Genomic DNA, 22,455 nt, shown 5'->3' on the forward strand with positions numbered 1-22,455 from the left:
ATCTCATGAAGACAGTGAAGCCATATTGGATAAATTCAGGGTTGTTTTAAGCTACAAACCCAAGAAATTACAGGAGATCGTTTGCATTAGACACACTCTCGTTGCTGAAAATAGTTTAGTTTAGATGAGCCAGCTGCCTGAATGGAGCATGCGACGCCCACTTTATGACAGTGACGAACACTGTTGTGACATCAGAGGAATCGGGCATTGTAGGTGTCCGGTTGAAGTCATGTCGCTGCCTGATTTGACTGAGTAGGGTATTTTGCACCTGTGTCAGAGGTTGTCCAAACTGGTTGCTGTGCATGTTCAAAAATGACTCTTTTATAGTTGTTTGCCCTAATAGGGTTTAGTGAAGCTCAGTTCAACCTCAGAGCGTCTAATGGCTTTCCATTGAGGAAATAGCTCAGATATAGTGACCAGAGTATTGGTATGAGGGTAGTGGTGCATGATGCAGTATTTTATCATGCTTCAGTCCTAGTATTAACATTTTTTTTAAACATATGTTTGTTTGTTTGTTTGTTTGTTTTTCATTGATACTGAGTCCTATGACCCTTTCTAATCTCTTGCTTAATTTACGTTTGATCTTTTGCTTCTGTTGGAATAGTGTTCAGCTACTATAGTTCCGAGTTCATGCTGTTTGCAGACTGCATTGACATTTAACAGCGCCTTGGTTGTTTGTACAGAATCTCCCGCCTTGTTCTGCGTTAAAAACCTTTTATTTTTCTTCTGTATGGTTAAATTCTCTTGTTGTAGCACTATTCGCCTCACCCCAGCTCAGATGAAAATTGATGCTTCGGTGTAATTTACACATGACCCTGTAAGTGAAACACAGCTTAGAGCTGTGCAATAGTCTGTGAACCACAACAAGAGTCTCTGCTTTAGAGACTGTGTTCCAAACCTTATCTTATCTGTTTCTGCACCTTTTGTATGGCCTCTGGGACTATCTCATGGATGCTTTAGGAGAAATGGTGTCAGCACAAGGGCACTTTTCTTGTTTTTGAATCCTGCGTGTTTACAAAAGTGGTCACAATGTGTAGGTCCAAAGTAATAGTTGAGGTAATGATGGGACTGGACACGCTGTTGTAAGATCTTGGCGCTGGACAGTGTCCATCACGGCATGGCTATTTGGCTCTTTTAATGTCTCCTGCTGCTTCCTTCCTGCCTCTGCTAGCTATCATTAGACCAGAGGGGGTTGAAATGGATGGAAAGATGGTCTCCAATTTCAGCTCCGACTGAAATCTGCGTGCTGGATCAGACTGTGTAACTGCACTGTTGTTTAGCCGTCACTTTAGCTCAGCGGCCCCCTTATTTTCATTCTAAAAATGGTTAACTAATATGAAGCCAGTGCCCATGCTTGTATGCGCAGTCTGTGGCACACATAGCATCAGACAAAGTGTCTGGAAATAACTACAGGCACATGGGGGTGTTTTTGGTGGAGCATGCTGGGGAACAGTATGTGATTAAGACATCTGTTGGTGAGCTGTGAGACACATGTTTGTCGAATTGAGAGCTGCGCACGCAAGATCAAAACCTTCACTTTAAAACCCAACAGCCTGTTAAGATGACAATCACCTGGAGATTAGTTTTATACAATGTCCATTCTGTTGGGTTTAGTCTGTATGTGACTTAGACTTTATTATTGCATTGCACTATAAACACGCCTATACTCTAGTTTAAAAAACATCAAGCTGTGCCGAGTGACAGAAGGGCTTCGAGAGGTGTAATCTCACGTCTCTACCATTCTGTTACTAGCTGCAAAATGCAGGCGACATAGTGATTTCTTTGCAGCTCTTACTGAGATCCTGTGCTGAGTGTGTTGCTGGTGTTAACTGAGATCATTTTGTCTTTGCAGGCTACTACCACAGACCTTTGGCTTCCTCTATGTTGGCAACTACGACAGGCCCTTTGCGCAGATGAAGGTGAGAAATAAAATAAAGCATTGTACCAAAAAACCAAAGCCTCCATCCTCATCCAGCTTTAAATTAGCTTTGTGTAAAATGTCTGATTTTTTTTATTTTTTTTTAAAGGTGTGTGGTTAGGCAAAACTGCAGTTGATTATAAATTAGTCCTCCAACCACTTTTACAAGTGTAATCTTAATTTTCCTTTTCCATTAACACATTTTCTCATATTTTAAAATCGCTGGTTTCCCAGTTAGCTTCAGGTTTTACTTCCAGTGGCTCCATGTGTAGTGGTTTGTGCAAAGATCCCAGGTTCAATCCCCAGAAAAAGCACAAATTCCTGATCTGTGGCACAACCTGCAGTGAAAAAGGAATCAGCCAAAAGTAGCTTTATTTCTATTTCTAGAACCTCTTAAGTCTTCACGTGTGGTTATTATATACATTCAGTGTAATATTTAATCAGATAATATTTTTTTGCTGCCTACTGCTCACATTTTTAAATTAAATAGCTGCAGTTTCCTTTTTCTTACAAAAAATACCTGATCTCATTAGTAAAGGTTAAACTGTTTGCCCAGATATTTCAGTAAATTTATATGTGTGTTTGATAACATGGACTTTGTAGTAGAATTGTATATTCACATTTAATATATCTGCAGTACCGCGCTGATAAAATGTGTTATACCACCTACCATAAAACAATAAAATAGCAATATTTTAGAAATCCCAAATTGGACATTTTTAAACCCAAATTGGAACAACTACACTCGAATTCTCTGAGAAGAAGAAATTAATCAAGCATAACATTCAAATGCTACATTTTGGGCAATTTATTAATTAATATCAACACCTTTTCTATGAAAGTTTGGCCTTTTTTTGTTTCATGTCAGACATAAACAATTTGAATTTATGTTCCAGGATGCAGAAAGTTGATAAGGCCATTCTGGACTTTCTGACTTGCAAAAGTTGAAACAATTAATAGGATAATGCATTTACCTATTAGAGACTGTGTCGAATCGTTGGGTGCTTGACAGATGTTGAGCAGGTAAACATAGAAGCAAGAAGACAACAAATGTACTGTTGGAAAGTTACTCTTACAGAATGAGTGTGGCGAGTCATCATGCTTGTGTCATGTTAAATTGATGCATGTTGCTGTAAAAAGTGGTAAACAAAATGCATTTGGAAGCTCCACATAACAGTGATGTTCAGTTCAACGGGTTTCATAGTTGCATAATGTCTGCTGTGTGTGAATACACAGTTGAGATGACATCATCAGACATTTGACCAACAGCAACACAGACTCGGTCCTGTGCACTCCAGTGATAGCTACCATCGCATCACCATCATATATTGGTTAGGGTCCATTAATTTAGAATGAAAATTTGCCAGTCTGAGGCAGCTGACGAGCAACATGTGTTTCCATTTGTTTTACTTTGCTGTAAATTTCCATGAAATGACTTGTAGCATTTGTAGCCTTTTCAGTCATGGTTCAAAAACACAGTAAACAAGCTTTTCTTTTCCCTATCGTATCGTCTTGTCGTGCCAGATTCCCATGTATCAGCCCTGGGCTCTGTCACCAAACACGGCAGATTCTGTTTACTGCTCGGTCTCTAACCTTCTCACGGGGTGTCGGAGCAAAAGCTGCAGCCCCGGGGTCATCCTCTGTCAGATTGCATGTTGTTATTTTTGTGGTAAAATGTGTTTTACAGTAAGTCCGAATGTGAATATGCTAAAAATGGTAATTACTTGTCATCGCAGGACTTGATGACTTGTGGTTTTAGTCAGAAAGGCTGTTCCTGATAAATCTGACACCTCTACACAGCCTGTGTGTGCGTTTGTTGTCTGCTGTGCTCTGTCACACAATGGTTTTGACATTCATCGCCTTCCTTGTGGCTGTGCTAGTAATTTCAACGTGCCTATTAGATGCATTTGGAGGCATATCCAGTTTCCACTATATTGAAATCCATTTAGCTGCTGTTGAGAGAAATCAAACCAACTTTGTGTGTGATAGGAAAAATGTTGTAATCTTCACGAAAACTTGTTTTATTGGCTCAGTCTTCCAATTTAGTTCCTTATTGTTGTAATTTCTTACATTGTCTGCACCTACAGGGTATAGGTAAAGTGAATATTTGGAAGGGATGTTGTCTGAGAATTTATCAGCTGAGTGCTTCAGAAAGAAGTCTGCTGTCTCACAAATATTGCGAGACAGCAGACTTCTGGAAAACATTTGTGTGGCTCTCTAAATGCTGTTTGACTGGTTGATGGCTCTCTTGGGACCGCCACTTGCTTTGAAATGAGTATTCTCCAACTGGTTGCTGGAGGTTACCGGTAGTCACTGTGAAATCGATTGCTAAAGCCCCTTTCACTAAGGCTGAGAGACCCATCAGTGACCCCCTGACAACCAAAGGTTGCTAGGAAACGATGGGCAGTCCTTGACCGGTTAGCATGTGGTTGCTGTAGGTTGAGTCACCAAGAGTGTGCTGCACTGAAAACCTCCTTACGATTGATTTGGTCACTGGCAGATTGCTGTGGGCGCCCATGGTATGCATGGAGGATGCTGACTTGTGAGAAAACACTCACCAACTACTCACCAAGCTGTGATGAAACTGAAAACGTGTATCAGAAATAGAAAAGTGTTACATAATTAGACCTTTATTTTTTGACTATACAGGTTCACAAACTGGGGTTGACTCACATGCTTGGGTTGTCGTTATTCCTAGACTTTCAAAAACATTTCCACCGTGACGTCAGCATTTGGTTTGCGGGTTGCCATTTTGAAGCATCAAGTTTGCATTTCTGCCATTGCCATTTTATTTTTGAACCAGAAGCGATCATAATTGGGCAAGAGGATGGAGTAGCACCCAAAACCTGGTTGCAGAAAAATACTCAATACATTTGAACTCTGAAATTTGTCACTACAGGATTGCCTGGACCACAATCTAGGGACCACCCACTGGTCCCACCCACATGGACCACTATTTAGCTAATGTCATTCATTTAAAATCACAAATGATATTTTGGCTCATGGAAAGAATATTTATTTAGTATTTCATAGAAACACTTTATGAAATACACTTTTTTGGGACTCTGTTGAAGCTGGAGATGTTTCAAGGCAGTCATATTGCACTTCTGGACTAGCTTGATTTTTTGTTCCCAACGCAGTGGATATGTGGGTTTTTCATAGAAGTATGGTCTTGATGTTTTTTTTCACAAACTTAGTCTGTTTGAGTCAAACTCTTGTTCGTTTTCCACCCTTGTGTGTGTGTTGTTTTTTTTTTTGTTTTTGTTTTTTCCAGAATATACAATAGTTTCGCCTTAAAAATTTGGAAAAGAAATGCATAAAAAGAAAAGAATGCAAAGTAGTAAATTTTACAGCTTATCTGCTCCAAAGCAGGGCATCTTCTATGTGTACGTTTTTGTTGCTCCTACTCCAGATGCATCTTGCCAATAAGTGCATTGAACTTCTCATGTGGTTTATTATTGATGCATTTTGAATCCTTTGGAGTTTGACTGGAGTTGCGAAAATGAATCAAACGTCATACACTTTTGTTACATGACTTAATTTCAAGGCATTCAGACTTAGGGTCTAATCAAAATACCTACGTCGGTGTGTCTTTGCTTTGAGGAAGTTGAGATTTGAGAGTTTATCAGCGTGGAATTCACCTGCTGAGCGCTGAATTGTAATTTATACGACTTATGTATTTCTAAGTAAGCGAACAGTTACGCAAAGACATATTTTATTGTGTTTAATCTGTGGCAGGACTTTATTGAAATGTTATTGAAGTGATTTGGATTTTTCAGACATTTTTTTTTTAGACTTTTCCTGGATATTGTTGAATCTAAATTGTGGGATTTAAAAAAAAAAAAAAAAGTATGAATACTGTGTAATTAAAAGTGCTGTCACAGGAAAACACTCAGTCATGCTGCAGACCAAAACAAACCAACCAGTTAAAAGTTTGAGAAGTTTTTGGAGCAGTTGTTGTTTAACTGCCAGATTCGACAGTGCGCCGCATGCCTGCTCGCCTCTAATTTGCCTCATTTACACATTATTACCTTGTTATGCTCATCTTTCTTTTTCGATGCGGCAGCCAATCTGAATGTGTGGGATAATGATTGTTATTATACATATTCACCAGAGACCTCAATCCTGATGTCATCTCGCACATTCAAAAGGAGTCGTGGAGTGGTCGGAAGTCCCATTTGTTTGTTCTGGCACAGCTATTCAAGGGCACATATAGCTGTAATTACATAGTAGATAATGCAGCTGATCTGTGACAAATATTTTAACTTTACTACTGAACATTTGTCTTGTGAGTCATCCTGTTGAATTGTGTGTGTTTTAGTGGAAGCTAATATTAATAGGGAGGAGATGTTAGCGTATTCTTTTTGAGCATGCATCATATATTAGGATTGAATATTGATACAGTCTATCCAGAATCTTATTTCCTTCGAGGGTGCGTTTGTTCATAGTCTTACTTTTGCATCTTATATCATTTCCACACTTATACGTTATTTCATCCAGTTTCTCGTTATTAAAATGGGCCCGGGTGCTGCAGTGCCGCAGACCTCCGGGCCCCTTCTGATTAAGTCGAGAATGAAACAAAGGCAGGGTCAGTCACAGAGAGGCGTGATGGGGAAAATAAAACAGCTATTCAAGGAAATTACAAACTTTGTTTATTCGTCTGACATCATACTGTAGCATAATGCGCTCGTACAATAGTCCCCACAGGATCCAGTATTTGATAAGGAAGCAGGGCGACTGCCTGCGTGCTGTGTACAGGTTGGTAAAAGGTCAGATATCATAAATTCCAGTAGTCTGGAGCTAATTTTGGTCCCGCTGCTGCTGCTGCTGCTTCTTCTTCTTCTTTTTTGCACGATGTAGTGAATCTCGAGCAGCTCGATTTGCGTGAAGTGTTTCCAGCTGGGCGTCGTGTACCTGGAGTCCAGTGTTTTAACGATGCATGAAACTATACATTTTTACACATAAATTGTGAGTATTTATTACACAGCGTGCTGCGGGGAAAGGCTTGTTCTAACATTTGAGCCCAAGGTTTATTTGTTAGCACCTGGCGGCTCTTTTTTGCTTCTCATCCGTAAATACTCTGCATACTCTTTCACGCGATTCAGTCTCAACAGGATCTTGAGCTTTATTGTGAAAGGTGTATGTGGAAAATAAACAAGTGGACACGCGATGGTTTTACCGTCGTTGTTGCTAACGACAACGCATAAAAACAGGCTCTTGTCCGTCCGTAGTGTGGTTATATTAAATATAAGAGAAAGAGAGAACTTTAAGAAATTAATGTAGCCACTACAGTGACCATCAAAACGATGAAAAAATATTGCCGTAAACAGTTTATTTTGCGACACCACGAAACAAACGATAGACGTTTTTATATCTTCATCCGATATATATCGTTATATCGAACAGCCCTATTTGTAACTTGAACTGCCTGAGGTCAGCGCTACTATAAACTCCCTGACCAGAATAATAAAAATTGATACACAGGACAAGATAACAGCATTGTTACCTTAATGATTGGCTATTTTTATTTTTTACTGCTGCATATATGAAGCGATAATGCCTTAAAATTTTTAAATCAAAATTTCTAAACTGTGGGAGACAGAATATATTACTGGGGAATTAACATTGTACAGTCACAAGAAATCCTTAGTGGGATTATCAGATGACACACTGGCACTGTACCACTAATGTGAATGGAAATTGCATTCATTAAGACATAATCACGTCATGAGTAATTAGTGTTTTTATGAACATGAGCCTGGATATTAAAAATACAACTCTCCAGCATGCACGATGCTGTGAAAAGGTTTCAGGAATCAGATTCAGACTTTAGTCACTCCCTGGAAATCCTGTTCTGTTTTCTTGCGATTGTTCTTCTGCAGTGCTCAGAACAGCAACCCTTCAGCTATAGTGTCATTTTGTGGAATGGACGCTGTGGAAATGGAGCTCTCGTCAGCAACGATGATGCTTGACATGAAACAAAGTCGAGTCAGTTTAAAGGGAAGTTGTTTCTCTCTTGCAAGTGGTCATAACAGTGGTTTGATCAGTCAAGTCCTGGAACTTTTTCAGTATGACCAATCATAACCTCCGTGTCTTTTCACTGAGCCTTGATACTTGGGGAAAAAAGAGCTCTCTCATCACGTTTTAGTAAAAAAAAAAAAAAAATTGTCCACAACAAAAGGCTGCTTTTCTTCCTTGTCAGCCATGTTTATATTTGCTGTATATATTTCTGATTGTTTCAGGATTTGAATAGAAGGCAGGCAGCAGAGCGCTTCTGCTCTGCAATAGTGCAACATTGGCTGATAAAGAGTTTGACTGCCAAAGTCCCTGATAACTGGTGGCACACGTGTGCTGCCATAATGAGACAGATTTGGATGGATTAAGCACCAAGTGGTGATGGAAAATGGCAGCCAACATGTCACCCTTCACCAGCAGGAAGAGATCCAGCCTGTAGCAGCACGTCCCGCCTGCCTGTACTGCCCTTCACAGCTTGCTGGCAGTTTGATGTGTGGAGCTTTAGGAAAGCTCAGAGATTCTGTCGCTGCTTTACATCATCTGCAATTCTTCTCCTAGTAAAAAAAAATAAAAAATGTTTGACTTGGCTTCAAAATAAGCTCTCAGTAGTTTTGTCAATATTTAACAGTTACAGCTGCAAATCAATTTAGAGGCCATTTAGTGTGTTTATCTAAAAAGCTATTTTTAAAAGATGTCTGTTTAGTCTGGATTCTTTCTCTCACTTTCTGTCTTCCTTTCTCACAAGCGTTCTTGCTTCCTGTGTGAATTCGACCCCCACTGTTAGCCCAGATGCACCACGCTCCAGGATCACATAAGCTCTTACTTTGTGTTTTTTAGCGTCTTGCCAAATACTGGTGCTTTCCTGGCAACTCCAGTCACTCTCTGACCTCAGCTAAAGGTTGCGTGTTCACGCTCTCTGCGAGGCCAAGGTGAAAAGTCACATCACAGCACCTCATAGCAACTCATGTCATTGCTTATTCTATTGCGTATTTTAAAAGCGTGCAATTGCACGTGACCGCTTCAGCTGCACTTTTTGTCTTCCACGTTCCCAGCAGCTACAAGATTTGCATTTTTCCAAGTCTCGACAATCCTCTCAGTCCCTCGACAAATAAACAACAGATGCTCAAATGTCTTCTTTGACTCATGCTTGATCTTCAGTATCGTGTGCCATTTTCTTATACTTCAGCAGTGTTACAGTGTGCTCAGTGTGTAGAGCTGATTTTGTTTTCAAAGCAAAGTGTGATGTAATAAGTCAGTGATCCTGTGTAGCTCAGTAGGTGGAGCAGGAGCTGTTGCACTGCTTTATTGAGAGATGAAATACAGACACTCGTGTTGTGTTAGTGTTTGTATGTGCTGATGTGTTATTGTAGGTCCTTCTGAAGCAATGCAGCTGTGTTTAATGATCAAAAATAAAGATTAACTACATGATTAGCTTCCGTCATACTTCTGCATGAAGCATCGGAGCCTCGTCTTACATTCAAAGAAGCATGCTTCCTAAAGTCACACCACAGTTGATTTCGATTTATTACATTTAAACCTTCCATGTCTAAACTACAATACTTTATAGCCTGTGCTTTTGATGTTTTCATCTTCTAAAAGGTACAGTTACACAATTATTTAATACTGATGCTAAAAATCAATTGAAACTTTAAGGAAATGTGTGACACAAGAAGAATAACATAAGAATTTAAACTACTGTAAAGCTTGTGCCCAAATAGTATTAAAGACCAATACAAATAGCAACATACATTCATTTAATAGAAACCTAAAATTTATAACTGTGGAAAATGGATGTTAATGTGAACATTAACTCATGGTACATTTATCCTTTAATTTCAAAAATGTCACCCAAAATATTTCTGTATAAGACTTCTGAGTCTTCTTGAGTGTTTTCTCTCCTAGAGAGATCCTTGGTCTCAGAAGATTCCCACAAGACATGTCAGTATTTGCTTCAGTCAAATGTTGCCGCTACTTGAATAAGACATTCAGTTAATCTGCACAGTGAGCTGCATATTACTGCGTTTCAGTGAAGACCAGTCAAGTCAAAAGTCGTTTATTTCCATCTGTAGTAATTTGGTGACATGGCTCTGTGCTGGAACCTCCCTGATGCACAGAGACCTGCAGCTCACTGGGTATTTTCTCTGTACACCCTAGAGATGGTTGTGGGAGAAAATCCCAGCAGATCACCAGTTTCTGAAATATTTCCACCAGCCAGTCTGGCACCATCAGCCATGACACATTTAAAGCCACTTAAATCACCTTTCTCAGCCATTGTCATGCTCAATTTCTCCATGACTATAAACAAAAGTATAACAAGTCATCTTTAAACACTGTTTCCAGAATTAGTTGTGCCATTTGGATGTGTAGAGTGATATCTGCTAAGCCATCAGCTAATGTGGCACTGAGATTAGCTGATCTTTGTGGCCTGTATGAACCAACGGTCAGTTTAATCCCAATTTAGTGCTCTGTCATTGCAATTTGCTTTGCTTTTGTAGAATTGAATGCATCGGGCATAGAGCAGCCTTAAGTTTAAGTCTTTTTCCTCTTGATGTCTTCTAAAAGTATCTAATTAGTATCAGTAATAACAAAATTGATGATGATGATAAAGAAAATGTGAAGAAATTGCAGTTGTGTGTGTCATTTATCAAAAGTAGCTGCATTGATCAGTTGTGCAGCATGTGCCTGAAACCTTTTACAATGATTCAGCTCAAAGTAAAAAGCAAGGCTGTGGTAAACCAGACCATAATACCCCACCTAGATTCACGATTTTTAACGTGTGATAAGAGAAAAGAATATGCTTTGTATTCGCTCACATTAAAGGCCGTCTCTCATCTCTGTCTGCGCAGGCCACTAAAGAGCTGAAACAATACGACAACAAGATCATTGAGTGCACCTTTACCAACAACAGCTGGGTGTTCATGAGGCAAAGGGTGGACAAGAGCTTCCCCAACTCCTATGATACAGCCATGGGTGAGTCTTTGTCCTTCTCCTTCCAGCCGTTATTTTTAATATCCCACTGTCTCCTGTATCTGAGTCTAAATCTGTGCAAATAACAGCCAGTCAGCCTGTGATTAATGGGTTATTTTATCTATATTTCTTTTATTTGTATTTGCAACAGCCTCAGTTTTATTTCTGCATTGTGAGACTGTGTATGCGGAGGGGCAGATGTTATGTTGTGTACTCTCCATTAAGAATGCACACTGACACTGTGGCCTTGTCTTTGGAGCTGAGGACAAGTTGTTTTCTTTAGCTCCTCACTGTGAATAGAGTAGCTGACATTTTGCCACACAATTTCCAATCTTTAAGAGGTTTTACTGTCGTGAATGGGAATGCGCATGATATATTATTGGCTGATAAGCGAGAAAATGAAATCATTGTTACTGTTTCAATAATGAAAGTTCAGCCGATAATTAAATCTGATAGCACGGTGCATGCTGCGGATGTTAGCAATCATTTTTTACTTTTTGCTTTTTTTTTTCTTCTGCTCTTTGCTTGCTGCCTGAGGGCAAGGCTGAGCTCCTCATGCAGAACAGTGGAGTTAAAGAAACTTTAGACGACGCTCGTTCATCTGTACGACAAACTCTACAAACAGTTTATCAAACAGGTTGATCAAGTAGAATATAAATGTCTTTAACTGCCCGTCGAGATGTTAACCTGCTGCCTCTGCTTCATCCACAGCCATTTTCACACATTACTCATGATGCCTCTAGCAAATTGTTATGAACAATCTACAGACTAATAGATAATCTCCGTACCGATTAAGCTTAATGTACAGTGGTTTTTTGTCTTAATATTAAAATTAAATGTTTTGTCTGTTGCTAAGAAATCATTGGCAGCATCACAGTATTTATGAAGACTTTCTGGGGGCCTTACAAGATAGCATTTTCCAAGCACCTGTTTACAATCCCAGAACCAATTAAGCTGGTTTGGGCTCAAAATATTTCCATGTACTGTTCAGCTAGCTACCTGGGTTGCTAATAAGCCAAGCTGCTAGTCTGCAGGAATGTTCACTTGAACAGACGCGTGATAAGAGCGAGACATGACAATCAAAGGAAGCTAAATGGAAAACTGTAGCAGCAAAGATGGCCTTTCTCCTGCCCCTGACCCAAAGAACCAATCAGTAGGAACCATAAGTCGGTCTTATAATTGTGCTGATTAATGCGCACAGTGGAGGGTCACGCAGCGTCAGCCGTATGATGTATCTTATTACTTGTAGATAAAACTACTTGTCGTTTGTCTTTGTAGTAAAGCTAGTAAAGCTTACTAGGAAAGAAATATGCCTTTGGGGCAAAGTCACCACACCACACATTTTTTCTATACATGCTGGTTTTTGTTTAGTTGTCCAGGGTTCGACCGCTTTGAGCATTGACATAAACTGTGGTTCTCTCCCTGTTCAGTGAGACAGGGTCTTGTTTGGTGGAGCCACATTGGCTGCAGAGGGGCAACGCCAGCTTCTCAAAGGGCTTTGATTGTGCCCTGAGAGATACATGCAGTAGGGTGGTGTGAGATTCTATCAGCTGTGGTGCTTAAATGATGCTCAGTTGGAACTTAGGGCCCCAAATTGTGCTGAGAAGAAATCCCCCTACCATCAACATCACCACCAGCCTGAACCATTAATAGTAGACAGGATGAATACATGATTTCATGGTGCTTATGCTAAATTCTGAACAAATCCCAACCATGCAAATGTAGAAATGGAGACTCATCTGATCAGGCAGCGTTTTTCCAATCCTCTATTGTCCAATTTTGGTGGTCCGGTGTGAATTGCAGCCTCAGTTTCTTCCGCTGCTTTAAGGCATCTGCTTTGAGGCTCTGCATTTTTACGCTGTTGGTCTTCTGCACACTTTGGCAATAAAGTGTTTTGCTGTATAGTTTTTTGTACATATATAATGATGCATTTTTTAACTTTTTTTTAAGTACAAGGATTTGCTTGTCTTGTGCTTGTACATTTAAGTCTCTTTAATGAGGTTTTAATGAGCTATGGGTCTTAAAGTTAGAATAAATCGTGAGTTCTCAGTCTGAGTACCCTTTCTTCCTCTCCACCAGCAGCACCCCTAGAGCAGTAAAGAGGTAGATGTTGTGAGAGAGGATAAACGCTACCACAGAGCTGTCAGACAATTTATTAGTTCAAGGGCTTTAATCTGGCCCGGGTTATGGTCTCTCAGACCTACTTCGGTGCAACGACATCAGTCAAAAATCAAATATGTTTGCAGTCGATTCACACGGACACGCTCGAAGGTGGAATGAAAATCCAGCTGTGATGGACTGCAAACGTTATCCATGCACATTTTTAGGCCATCTCTTGCAGTTAGGCAATGCAACCCTAGGCTTTCATTTCACCTCCACAGTTAATGGCTGTCTTGAAGACAGTGCAGATGTGGCACTACTTCTAATATATTTTCAAATAATGGACTTATAATGGGAAATGCATGAAAAGGGGAAAACGATTACAAATTCAATGCTTCAATCAAATTGGGTTTCATTTCACAAGTTGTGATTTTTGTTTTAAACTTTAAAGTTCTCCCCCACGTGCCACATGCTATGAAAATGCACAGCAACCACAACAGGAGAAACAAATGGACACAAACAAAGCAGAGCAAGGCGAGGACAGAATGCAAAAATAATAGATAAACACGGCAATAAACCATGTTTGTGTAGCACTTAATCTAAATGCTGAGTTCACAGCGCTATGCAAGGAGGAGCATAAAAGTACATATTGAAGCAATAAAAACAAGAAGCACAAGCGAGGGAAAACACATTTAAAGAATGAACGAAATTGATTGAAGAAGATAGAAAAGATGGTCCTGAATTATTGAGCTTTAGATCCCGAGGCGGACTGTTGTACAGCCTCGGAGCCCAGATGGCAAAAGCGCCTTTTATCTCAAATCTGGTCAGATAGTAACACATTTGTCCCCGAGCTGATAACATTTCGCTTCATTTAGAGGCTGGATATAGTCGTCAGTGTGCTGCTGGTATTATGGCGCTGTCATAACCGTGCAGAGGGAGCTGTGGAGCAGGAGGGGCTTTTTTCTAGCACTCAAAATCAAAAAGTCCATATCATGTTTCCGTAGACAGTGGGAGTGACTCAAAAGTTGGTGTGTGTCTGTGATAAAATAGTGGTTAAAATGTACTTTAGCAGCTTGGATGCGTGTCGAATCCTCTCTGATTAATATAATTATGAATCATTAATTTAGGTGTTTTTGCATCATCCACACCATCATCAGAGAATGCAGTTGTTTCAGGTGCCTGAATCTTTCTGTTATGCACAAGGTGTCTCTTGCTTTTAAATCTCGAGAGTGGACGGTCAGTGATGACGTTAAGTTTTTCGTTTTTTCCACCAGGCCATCTTAGGTTATAAAAGAAAAATGGCTCCATAGTATAGCGGGGTTGTGTTAGGATAGACATTTGGCACATACTGAGACATGCAGAGTTACCTGCTGTGGCGACGTAACTTTTATGCCAGGACATCTCTGAGGCGGGCGTGGCTCAAGAGGCAGAGCAGGTCATCTACCAGTCAGTTCAATCATTGGCTCATCTTTTCAACATGCCCGCAAGATACTGACCCCTAAATTGGTCCTGGTACAGCCACCAGTGTGTGTGCGTGCATGTTAGAAGGTGTGTGAATGGATTGTAGGACTTTGAGTCATGATACATGAAACATGAAACAGGCAGTTCTAGTGTACATCATGACTCGCCTTTGCATCTTTGTGTTTTGCTTTACTTTGACTCACTGGCTCTGTTTAGGAAGAGATTAGCAAGAGACAGACTGCATTATTTGATCACCTGGGAATGAGAACGTGCTTGAAAGAACCATGAATTCACTGTTGCTGGAAAAGCCTGTCGGCATTTCTATTGTAACTTCCTTTCTCCTTTTTTTTGTCCAGCTGTGTGTCAAAGCATCCGGGAGCCCGTCACTAAGGAAATCCTTTTGGAGTATCTGGACCGCTGTGCTCAGGGAGCACAATCCCAAAACCGGAAAAACCCGCGAGACCCAGACTCTGAGCTAATGCCCCCTCCCCCTCCAAAGAGACCCAACCGGGCCATCCCGTAGCCCGTAGCTACGCCTTTGGGACTGCTCCACGGTTACGGTGTACATCCAGCCACTCACACCCCAACAGATAAAGGACATTTCAAGGCTTTCTTACCTGCAGCACGTTTGCTTTATCAGCCCATACATTTCGGGGCACCAGAAAACCTCGATGTCATTAAATTACATTGTAGACCTCTTTGTAGCTTTAATTGCCTGTGTTCTTATTAAAATGTTTAAAAAAAAAAAAATTACGCTTAGGTAATTTTTTTTTTCATTGTTTTGCTGTTTATAATTTTAAACAACTGAGCTAATTGGTATTTATTTACTTGGGAATTGTTATAGCAACAAATAACACCTGACAAACCGTGTTCATGTTTTGTCAACTAGTTCCTTAATTTGATTTTGAAAGAGGAGTAAACATCTTTAAAGCTCAGTCTGCTGTCTTGATGAGTCTACACTACAAAAATAGTTTCCACCATCAGGTCTCATGTAGATTTACACAAAGCTGCGCAGATGTTCAGATTAAGGTTTCTCATTGAGTTCCACCTGTAAGACTCAGGCGGGGGTTTCCAAATGTTTTCATATCTCAGATAAGGATTAGATCTCAGTACTCTGCCTCAGCCCATCTGTGTGGACTTTTGTTTTAAAGGCCACATGGGTGGGCGGGGGAGATGACAACGTGATTACACAGTCTCTACAAAGTAACTACAACTACAAAACCAGTGAAGTCAAGCTGCAGATGGGTGGCACACAAAAGGAAACAAAAATCAACAAATTGTCTCGCAGAAGTGAAGAAGCTTCAAACGGAAGGATAAATACAACTTTTCCAGAAGATTAGAGCCTCAAATCGCTTGACTTTGATTTTAATTCGCCATGCGCTCGTTGTTCCCCAGTTTTCATCTACACCGAGGTATTAAAGCCAAAAGGTTTATGCTATATCCAGCATCAAAGTGAAGAACACTGGTTTTTGTGTTTAGCCAATTAGGATTTTGTTTTTTAAAAAAATGTCTTGTGTGCCATGTGATTTGGCTTCAAAAAGGCAGAAAAAATCTTAGACACTTTTCAGTCTAAGAAACAGCACATCTGTGTGAAAAACATCTTCATTTTAAGGTGTATTTTGTTTGCCAAGGACGAGGTAACAGTTTAATAGAAAAGTTGCTTCACTTAGATTTAACTGATTTTTCTCTGAAGGCCCCGGGCAGGAGGACAAAACACAACAAAATGCTTAAAGCATGTTAAAGCAAAATCAAACAGAAGCTTAAAGAATAAATGCTGACTGTAATGTGCTGTAGTTACAAAATAAACAGTAATGTCTATACTAATTGTTACATAACCACCTGCCACAGAATAACATCTGTGAACATGTGAGTAGGGATACTTTTAGTTGGGTCTTTTATGTATTTGGACTATAATCATGGATGATGTTACCGAATTATGAGTTTGCAGCATTAATTCAAGAGGATTAACAGTTCGGTCATTTTTCACACATTCCCTTCATTTTTTTTCAGGGTATGAATTGATTGGACATTTCACTGATGAGCTCATTCAAGGCTAGGTGTGACTTTTTCCCCTCATTACTTCATGACGAGTCTGTTCAGACTTCCTTGTACCAACGCTCCAGAGCCCGGTGTAAATTATTTAATATATTAGGTACAATTGTGAGATAAGATGCACAAAAAAAAAAAAAAAAAAAAATCACCAATTTTCAGTGAAGGTGATAACAAAAAAAAAAAAACTGTTTTTGTACACCCTGGCAAAAAGAATCTGTCCTCTTTGTCTGAACCTTCGGTGTGTCGACATGTTTGAAAAGGTGGCTGAACTGCATTAACAGTCAGTTTTACACCATCAGGACATGTGAAGTGAATTACAGTTTCAGTCTTGAATTAGTCACCCCTGACATTAATTTAAGAAACAGACCAAATTTCTACATGTGACCACCATGTTATTTTTTTATTTACTTAACAGAAACTAAGTCAAAATGAAGACTGTTTGTTGCTTCTATAGGAATGAAAGAGGTAAGTGGCAGCCAGGTGAAGCTAATCAAATGCACTTAATTCACTGCTCATCTGCTGCACGTGTGAGCACCTCTAACTTGCTACCCATCAATCCACAAAGGGTGTAAAAGTCATTTCCAAAGAATTATTAACAGGTGGAAAGAGATACTGATAGTCTACTTTGACGTCCACTCCTGGGAAGACTAAACTCACCACAAACGCAGACCGTGCACTTCTGAGATACTGCAAAATGAAGGGAAGATTCTACGGGCCTCAGCATGTTAAATTTCATGACAACACAATTGGAAAAAGACTGGACAAGAACGGCGTGTTTGGAAGGTTTACTAGAAGAAAACCTCTTGGGTTTGGTTTGTAAAGTTGCATCTGAACAAACAATCCGACCAAGATCAAAGTGCTTTAGACAAACGAGACCAAAGTGGAAATGTCTGGCCATAATGCACAGTGAAAACCAAACAGCGCACCAAATGTCAAGGTCACGCTGGTGGAGGAATGATGATTTGGGTTGGTTTTGTAGCCACAGGACCTTCCAGGCCTGTAGTCAGTCGTATGCGCTTCTGTATATATTCTACAGTCAAAATAGAGGACATCTGTCTGAAAAAGGACCCCAAGTACGGCAGCAAACCTGCAACAAAATGACTAAAAATGGGGGGAGAAAATCACTGTTGCAATCATCTAGTCAAAGTCCAGATTTCAATGCTGTGGTGGGACCTTAAGAAAGCTGTGCCTGCGAACCTCAATGAACTGAAGCAACGCCACAGAGAAGAGTGGTCCGAAATCCCTTTACAATGATATGAGAGTCATCATGTGTTACGTCCCCACATGAAGGTTAGGCGAAGAGGGTGGGGGACAGTAACAACTGGATCCGGATTGGAATGAAAAGGACGCCAGGCAGAAGTGTTAAACACAAAATAAGTCTTTATTATAACCAATAACCATGTTGGTTATTGACAGTATCAATAGAAAAAGACAGTAACGCTGCTATTAGCAATAAACCAGGCAGGCCAAACCAAGAAAATGGAGGCCGCTTCGCATACACGAAACAACTGCCCAGTTGAGAGCTACTCACAAAGAGCCACGCACGGTGGGGCTGGTCGGTCGGTCGGACACACAGCAAACCTTTTCACACCTAGGCCAGAATCACACACAGACCAGCTCAGAGGAAATCCACCAAAAACCTCTCCTACACCCACACTGCTCTCCTCCAGCTTATATCACCTCTGGAGGGTAATTGGTGGTAAACAAGGGCAGATGAGCAGCAGGTGTGTCCTAAAGGAGAAGGCAGGGGCAGAGAGAGACAAGGGGAGAAGAGGAAGAGGACAACACCACGCCCACACACTCCCACTGCTGTTCATCTTAGGTTGTTTAAGAACCTAGAAAGATCCAGATGTATGTAAACCTCCCCAGTTTAATTGTGTAATATGTGAGTGCTGTAAAGAGGAAAAAAAAAGCTCCACAATATATCTCAGCAACTTGAGTGAAACATTAATCCTGACTTTTCATATTAGCACCACATATGCAGCCATCTTTCTTGGCCAAATTTCAGTGGAAATGTCAGTGAAAGCTTGTGCCTGATCTGTATGCTGCGAGCATAGAGAGTCACAGGCTGTGGCCATGCAGAAAAAGCTAATTAGAACATTTAACATACAAGATTAATCATCGGCCTCGAGACAAACAAATATTTATCTTTTTAATTAAGTGTCCTGCTGAGGAGTATGACAGCAATAACAAGTCATCAACCCATACAAAACAGACACATGCCCAGGTCCCCAGGCAGCAGTTTTCCGCCACCTCTATAACCCATTGTGTTGCGCTTGACCTCTGACCTCCCCGTGAAGCCCAGGCAAATGAAGATAATTCCTCCTCCGATTATTAAACGTGCTCAACGTGCTTTGTTTTAATCCCTTCGGTAAAGCCTGTTGCCAGGAAACGTATGGATTATTTTCTTAACCTGTTGCCCACATTGTTGTTTGAGTAACTCCCATCTGCAGCGCTCATCGCCCACTGTTGTTTTTGTAGAAACGATTTACACAGAGGACTATGTAATCAGCTATATTTAATTGTTTGTTACGGGTCTCTCTATCGCTCGCTCATAGTGGGTGATACCACTTTGACGTTCGGTGACTCTATTTCTGCTTCTGTGTGACTAAAAGTTACCATTTCAGAACAATTGTGAGGTGCAACTTTCTTTGAAATGTGTCTCTCTGCACCCCCGTGCTGCGAAGGATTTTTTTTCCTTCTCTTTTAGGATCAAGAGTCAGAATTTGTGCTTATTTTAAGATTAGTGTGACGTTGAGCGGTTAGTCATGCAGCGTGGAGAATTTAGATCTGGAGTTAGGAAATGAATGTAAGTTAGGGGAGCGTAACACACGAGTGTAACAAATCATGCATGTGTGTTTTGAGTTCCTGTCGATTGGCGCCCGAGGCGACCGTTCTCCTTATAGCGGGGATGGATGAGCAGCAGGTGCAGGATTCATACCTGTTTTTCTGTTTTCATTTCTTTTCTCTACGAGCTTAAATTTCATTCAGTTAAATCCATCCTTGCAAACTGTTCTTCTAGATTTAATATTGACCCAAACCTGTTTTATTTTTCCAAAACCCCTTCGGCACCTTCTGTGTCGTGTTCCTCACGAAAACGTGGCGGAAGACGGACGCTCGAGGAAACGCAGACAGACGCGTGAAAAGGAAGATCCTGCTTCGTCAATAATGCGTTTCCTCTGGGTGTGTTTGTGCCCCGGAGGGGAGGAGGGGAGCGCCACCACGGCTGTATGGATCTGGAAATCCAAACACTCTGTATGAGCACAGGTGGTGTAGCAAAGATTACCAGGCTCTCACTCTCAGCTCAGGTGTTGGAGGCTGAAAACCACTGAGCTTCACTGCAATATTAATTCAGCAGAGACGACTCGCGGGTCATTATTGTCTCAGTATTACCTGCATTTTGAATAATGCATCTCTGCGACTCTCACTGTTGAGAGGTGCAGAAATGTTCTGTTTGCAGCTCAGAGCTGCTCGTGTACTGACAGTGTTTGCGATTACTGTAAACTACATTTTTGTTATCTTGAAAAAAACCCAATGTGTTATTCAAATTAATAATAATTAAACGATGTGAGGAAATTAATTTGTTTTTCATAATCAAACCACTCCTTGTCCAGTAAAATTCATGATGTTATCATTCAGTTTATTCTTCAAGTGATCAAATAGGGCCAAATATGGCCCCAGCAGTATATTTAAATGTGAGTCGTGTAGCACGATTTACTGCTGCAGAAGCCTTGATTTTCAGTATTTCTGCACAAAAAATTTAATGTGATGCACCTATAAACAAGATGTATGTTTAGGCTTTGTTTTAAACAGGTAGTAACTAATACCCTGCATGACAACTTCATTATAATTTGTTGGGTCTCTGCATTCATGTGGATGTTCCTACAACATGCACCACCCACCTAAACATTTTTACAGATCAAGCCCACCTCCCCAATGACAACAGCCTTCTCTGGCGAGACATACACTCTGAAACACTCCAAAAGCAACTCAGGAACACATCAACGAATATAACAAAGACCTTCGATCTCCACCAAATCAAGAACTGGTGCCAGATGCTACAAGACGCCCTGAGAGTGCTCTGTGTCCACACACGGAGCTGTTTTGGTGACATAACAGGACCTAATATTGGTTTGATTGGTATATGTCATAATCCAAATTGCTGTTGGAGGTGGTTCCTGAACACTTTTACTTTGCAGTAACACCACTCACTTTAGATCAATTCATTCTTTTAGAAATGTTTCTAAAGGCAAGGCTCACAGTCAGGTGCTTGATTTTATATACCTGTGGCAATGAGACTGAAACACCTGAAATTAAAGATTAAGGGCCAAATTTGCTAAATGGGTCAAAATAGCAAGTAAGCTGTCATAGTTTTGCTGAGTTTCCAACACACAGTTCCCATCAGTTAATTTTAATATCAAGTGCCAAAAAATATTAATTTTGTCTGTGTTAAATTTCGACACAATTAACAGTAAATTGCGTGCCACAAACGTCAGAGAATCTCTTTGCATGCTTGATTTAATACCGCTCTTCCTATATTTTTTACCTTGAGAAAGGAACTTGTAAAAATCTCTGAGTTCCCTCATACACACAATTACTACGCCCTCTTTGTAAATAGCAACAGTAGGCTTCTTTCCTTACTCAAAAACCCAATTTGCCCTGGTGCCATGTGTTAGTAATTACTTTTGCACATGTAGTGAAATCAGGCACTGCATCCAGTTCTGTGTACCCACCAGAGACATTTTACACATTGCTCAATCTTTTTCTACCTCCTCTCAGCCTGTACATCCTCACCTTGACTTTATTCTGAAATCTTAGTTTAATTTGTATCATTCCTGAGAGCGCAGCCCTTCTTAAGATCCTGATTAGGTTGCTCATCGACTTCCCTCGAGCTGCGTTATTAGCCTCACATCTGATGGTATCGGAAACATTTAAAAAAAAGTTTGGGGACTTCACAACATCATCAGTGAACCCTAAAGTCACGACTGTGAATCAAGTCTTCAGCCGACTGATTTTAATAACAGGCTTTAGTCCTGATAATAAAGTCAGACAGTCCTGACCTGATTACCCCGATGAAATTAAAAATTTAATTGCATAAATTTTTCAGCTGATGGACTCGAGCAGGCATTGCAGCACAAATCTATTACTAGCAGATTCTCGGCCATGAGGTAACAAATGACTCCCATTTGGGGCGTCGGCCGATGAAGCTGCAGCACAGGTCTTCAGTCTCCATCAGAAGCAGCGATCGGGGGGTCTTTGTTCGTGACACCATAAAGCTATTCTGCGTGCTTTGTTTCTTACAGCAGCACAGCGAGGCTGCCAGTGTAGTGTCAGCCCACTCTGTGATCAGCTTTTCAATCAACGTGACACACAGAAACTGCACTTGTGCCTGCTGCTGCATTTTCAAAGACTCCCAAAATACCTGTAAACCTACTTGGATATCAGGCATAAACACTGATCCTGCTTAAAGCAACCAGAGGGCACAAACATCTAAAGATAAGTGACATGGCAAAAAAGAATATTTTTTATTTATTTTAACATTATTTTAAATGTTTTTTGTTTTTTCGTTGCATCCCAGAAAGACACCCATGGCCTTTAAGTGAACTGCAGTCAGTGTTGTTTGCATTTGCTTGTGAGCATCAGATAAAACAGTCAGGCTTGCACTGTTGTATGCAGTTTATGCCATTCATGTAGCTGAGCATATATACTTGTGTATAAGCTATAAATGCAAACTTTGTAGTGAAGTTGTAATTTGGCGGCTAACCGTACAAAGCAGTAATTAGTTATACACTTTCTCTTTGTATCATATTTGACTAAAAGCGCCAATGTTTGATATAACTGTCAATTTGACAGAATTTGACAAACTAGTTAACCACAATTTACACTCAAATGTGAGTTTTGCAATAATGTGGGCAGGCAAGCAAACTGAAATTAGCAATTTT

General features: G+C 40.4%; 1 protein-coding gene across 1 annotated transcript in view; it reads left to right on the forward strand.

Annotated features, from left to right (window-relative positions):
• rngtt (RNA guanylyltransferase and 5'-phosphatase) overlaps positions 1-15,411 on the forward strand; it is a 110,112-nt gene extending 94,701 nt beyond the window's left edge. Inside the window, exons 14-16 of the mRNA XM_086264634.1 lie at positions 1,853-1,919; positions 10,780-10,903; positions 14,818-15,411. Of these exons, the coding sequence (XP_086120760.1) occupies positions 1,853-1,919; positions 10,780-10,903; positions 14,818-14,984 (358 nt within the window). The 3' untranslated portion in view covers positions 14,985-15,411. The remainder of the gene's footprint in view (positions 1-1,852; positions 1,920-10,779; positions 10,904-14,817) is intronic.
• The last annotated feature ends 7,044 nt before the right edge of the window (positions 15,412-22,455 follow it).

Source organism: Aulonocara sp. 'chitande type north' Nkhata Bay, linkage group LG15 (genome assembly GCF_057382095.1).
Source record: "Aulonocara sp. 'chitande type north' Nkhata Bay isolate Kocher_YH1m ecotype deep benthic linkage group LG15, A_spYH_male_GT1.1, whole genome shotgun sequence".
NCBI lineage: Eukaryota > Metazoa > Chordata > Actinopteri > Cichliformes > Cichlidae > Aulonocara > Aulonocara sp. 'chitande type north' Nkhata Bay.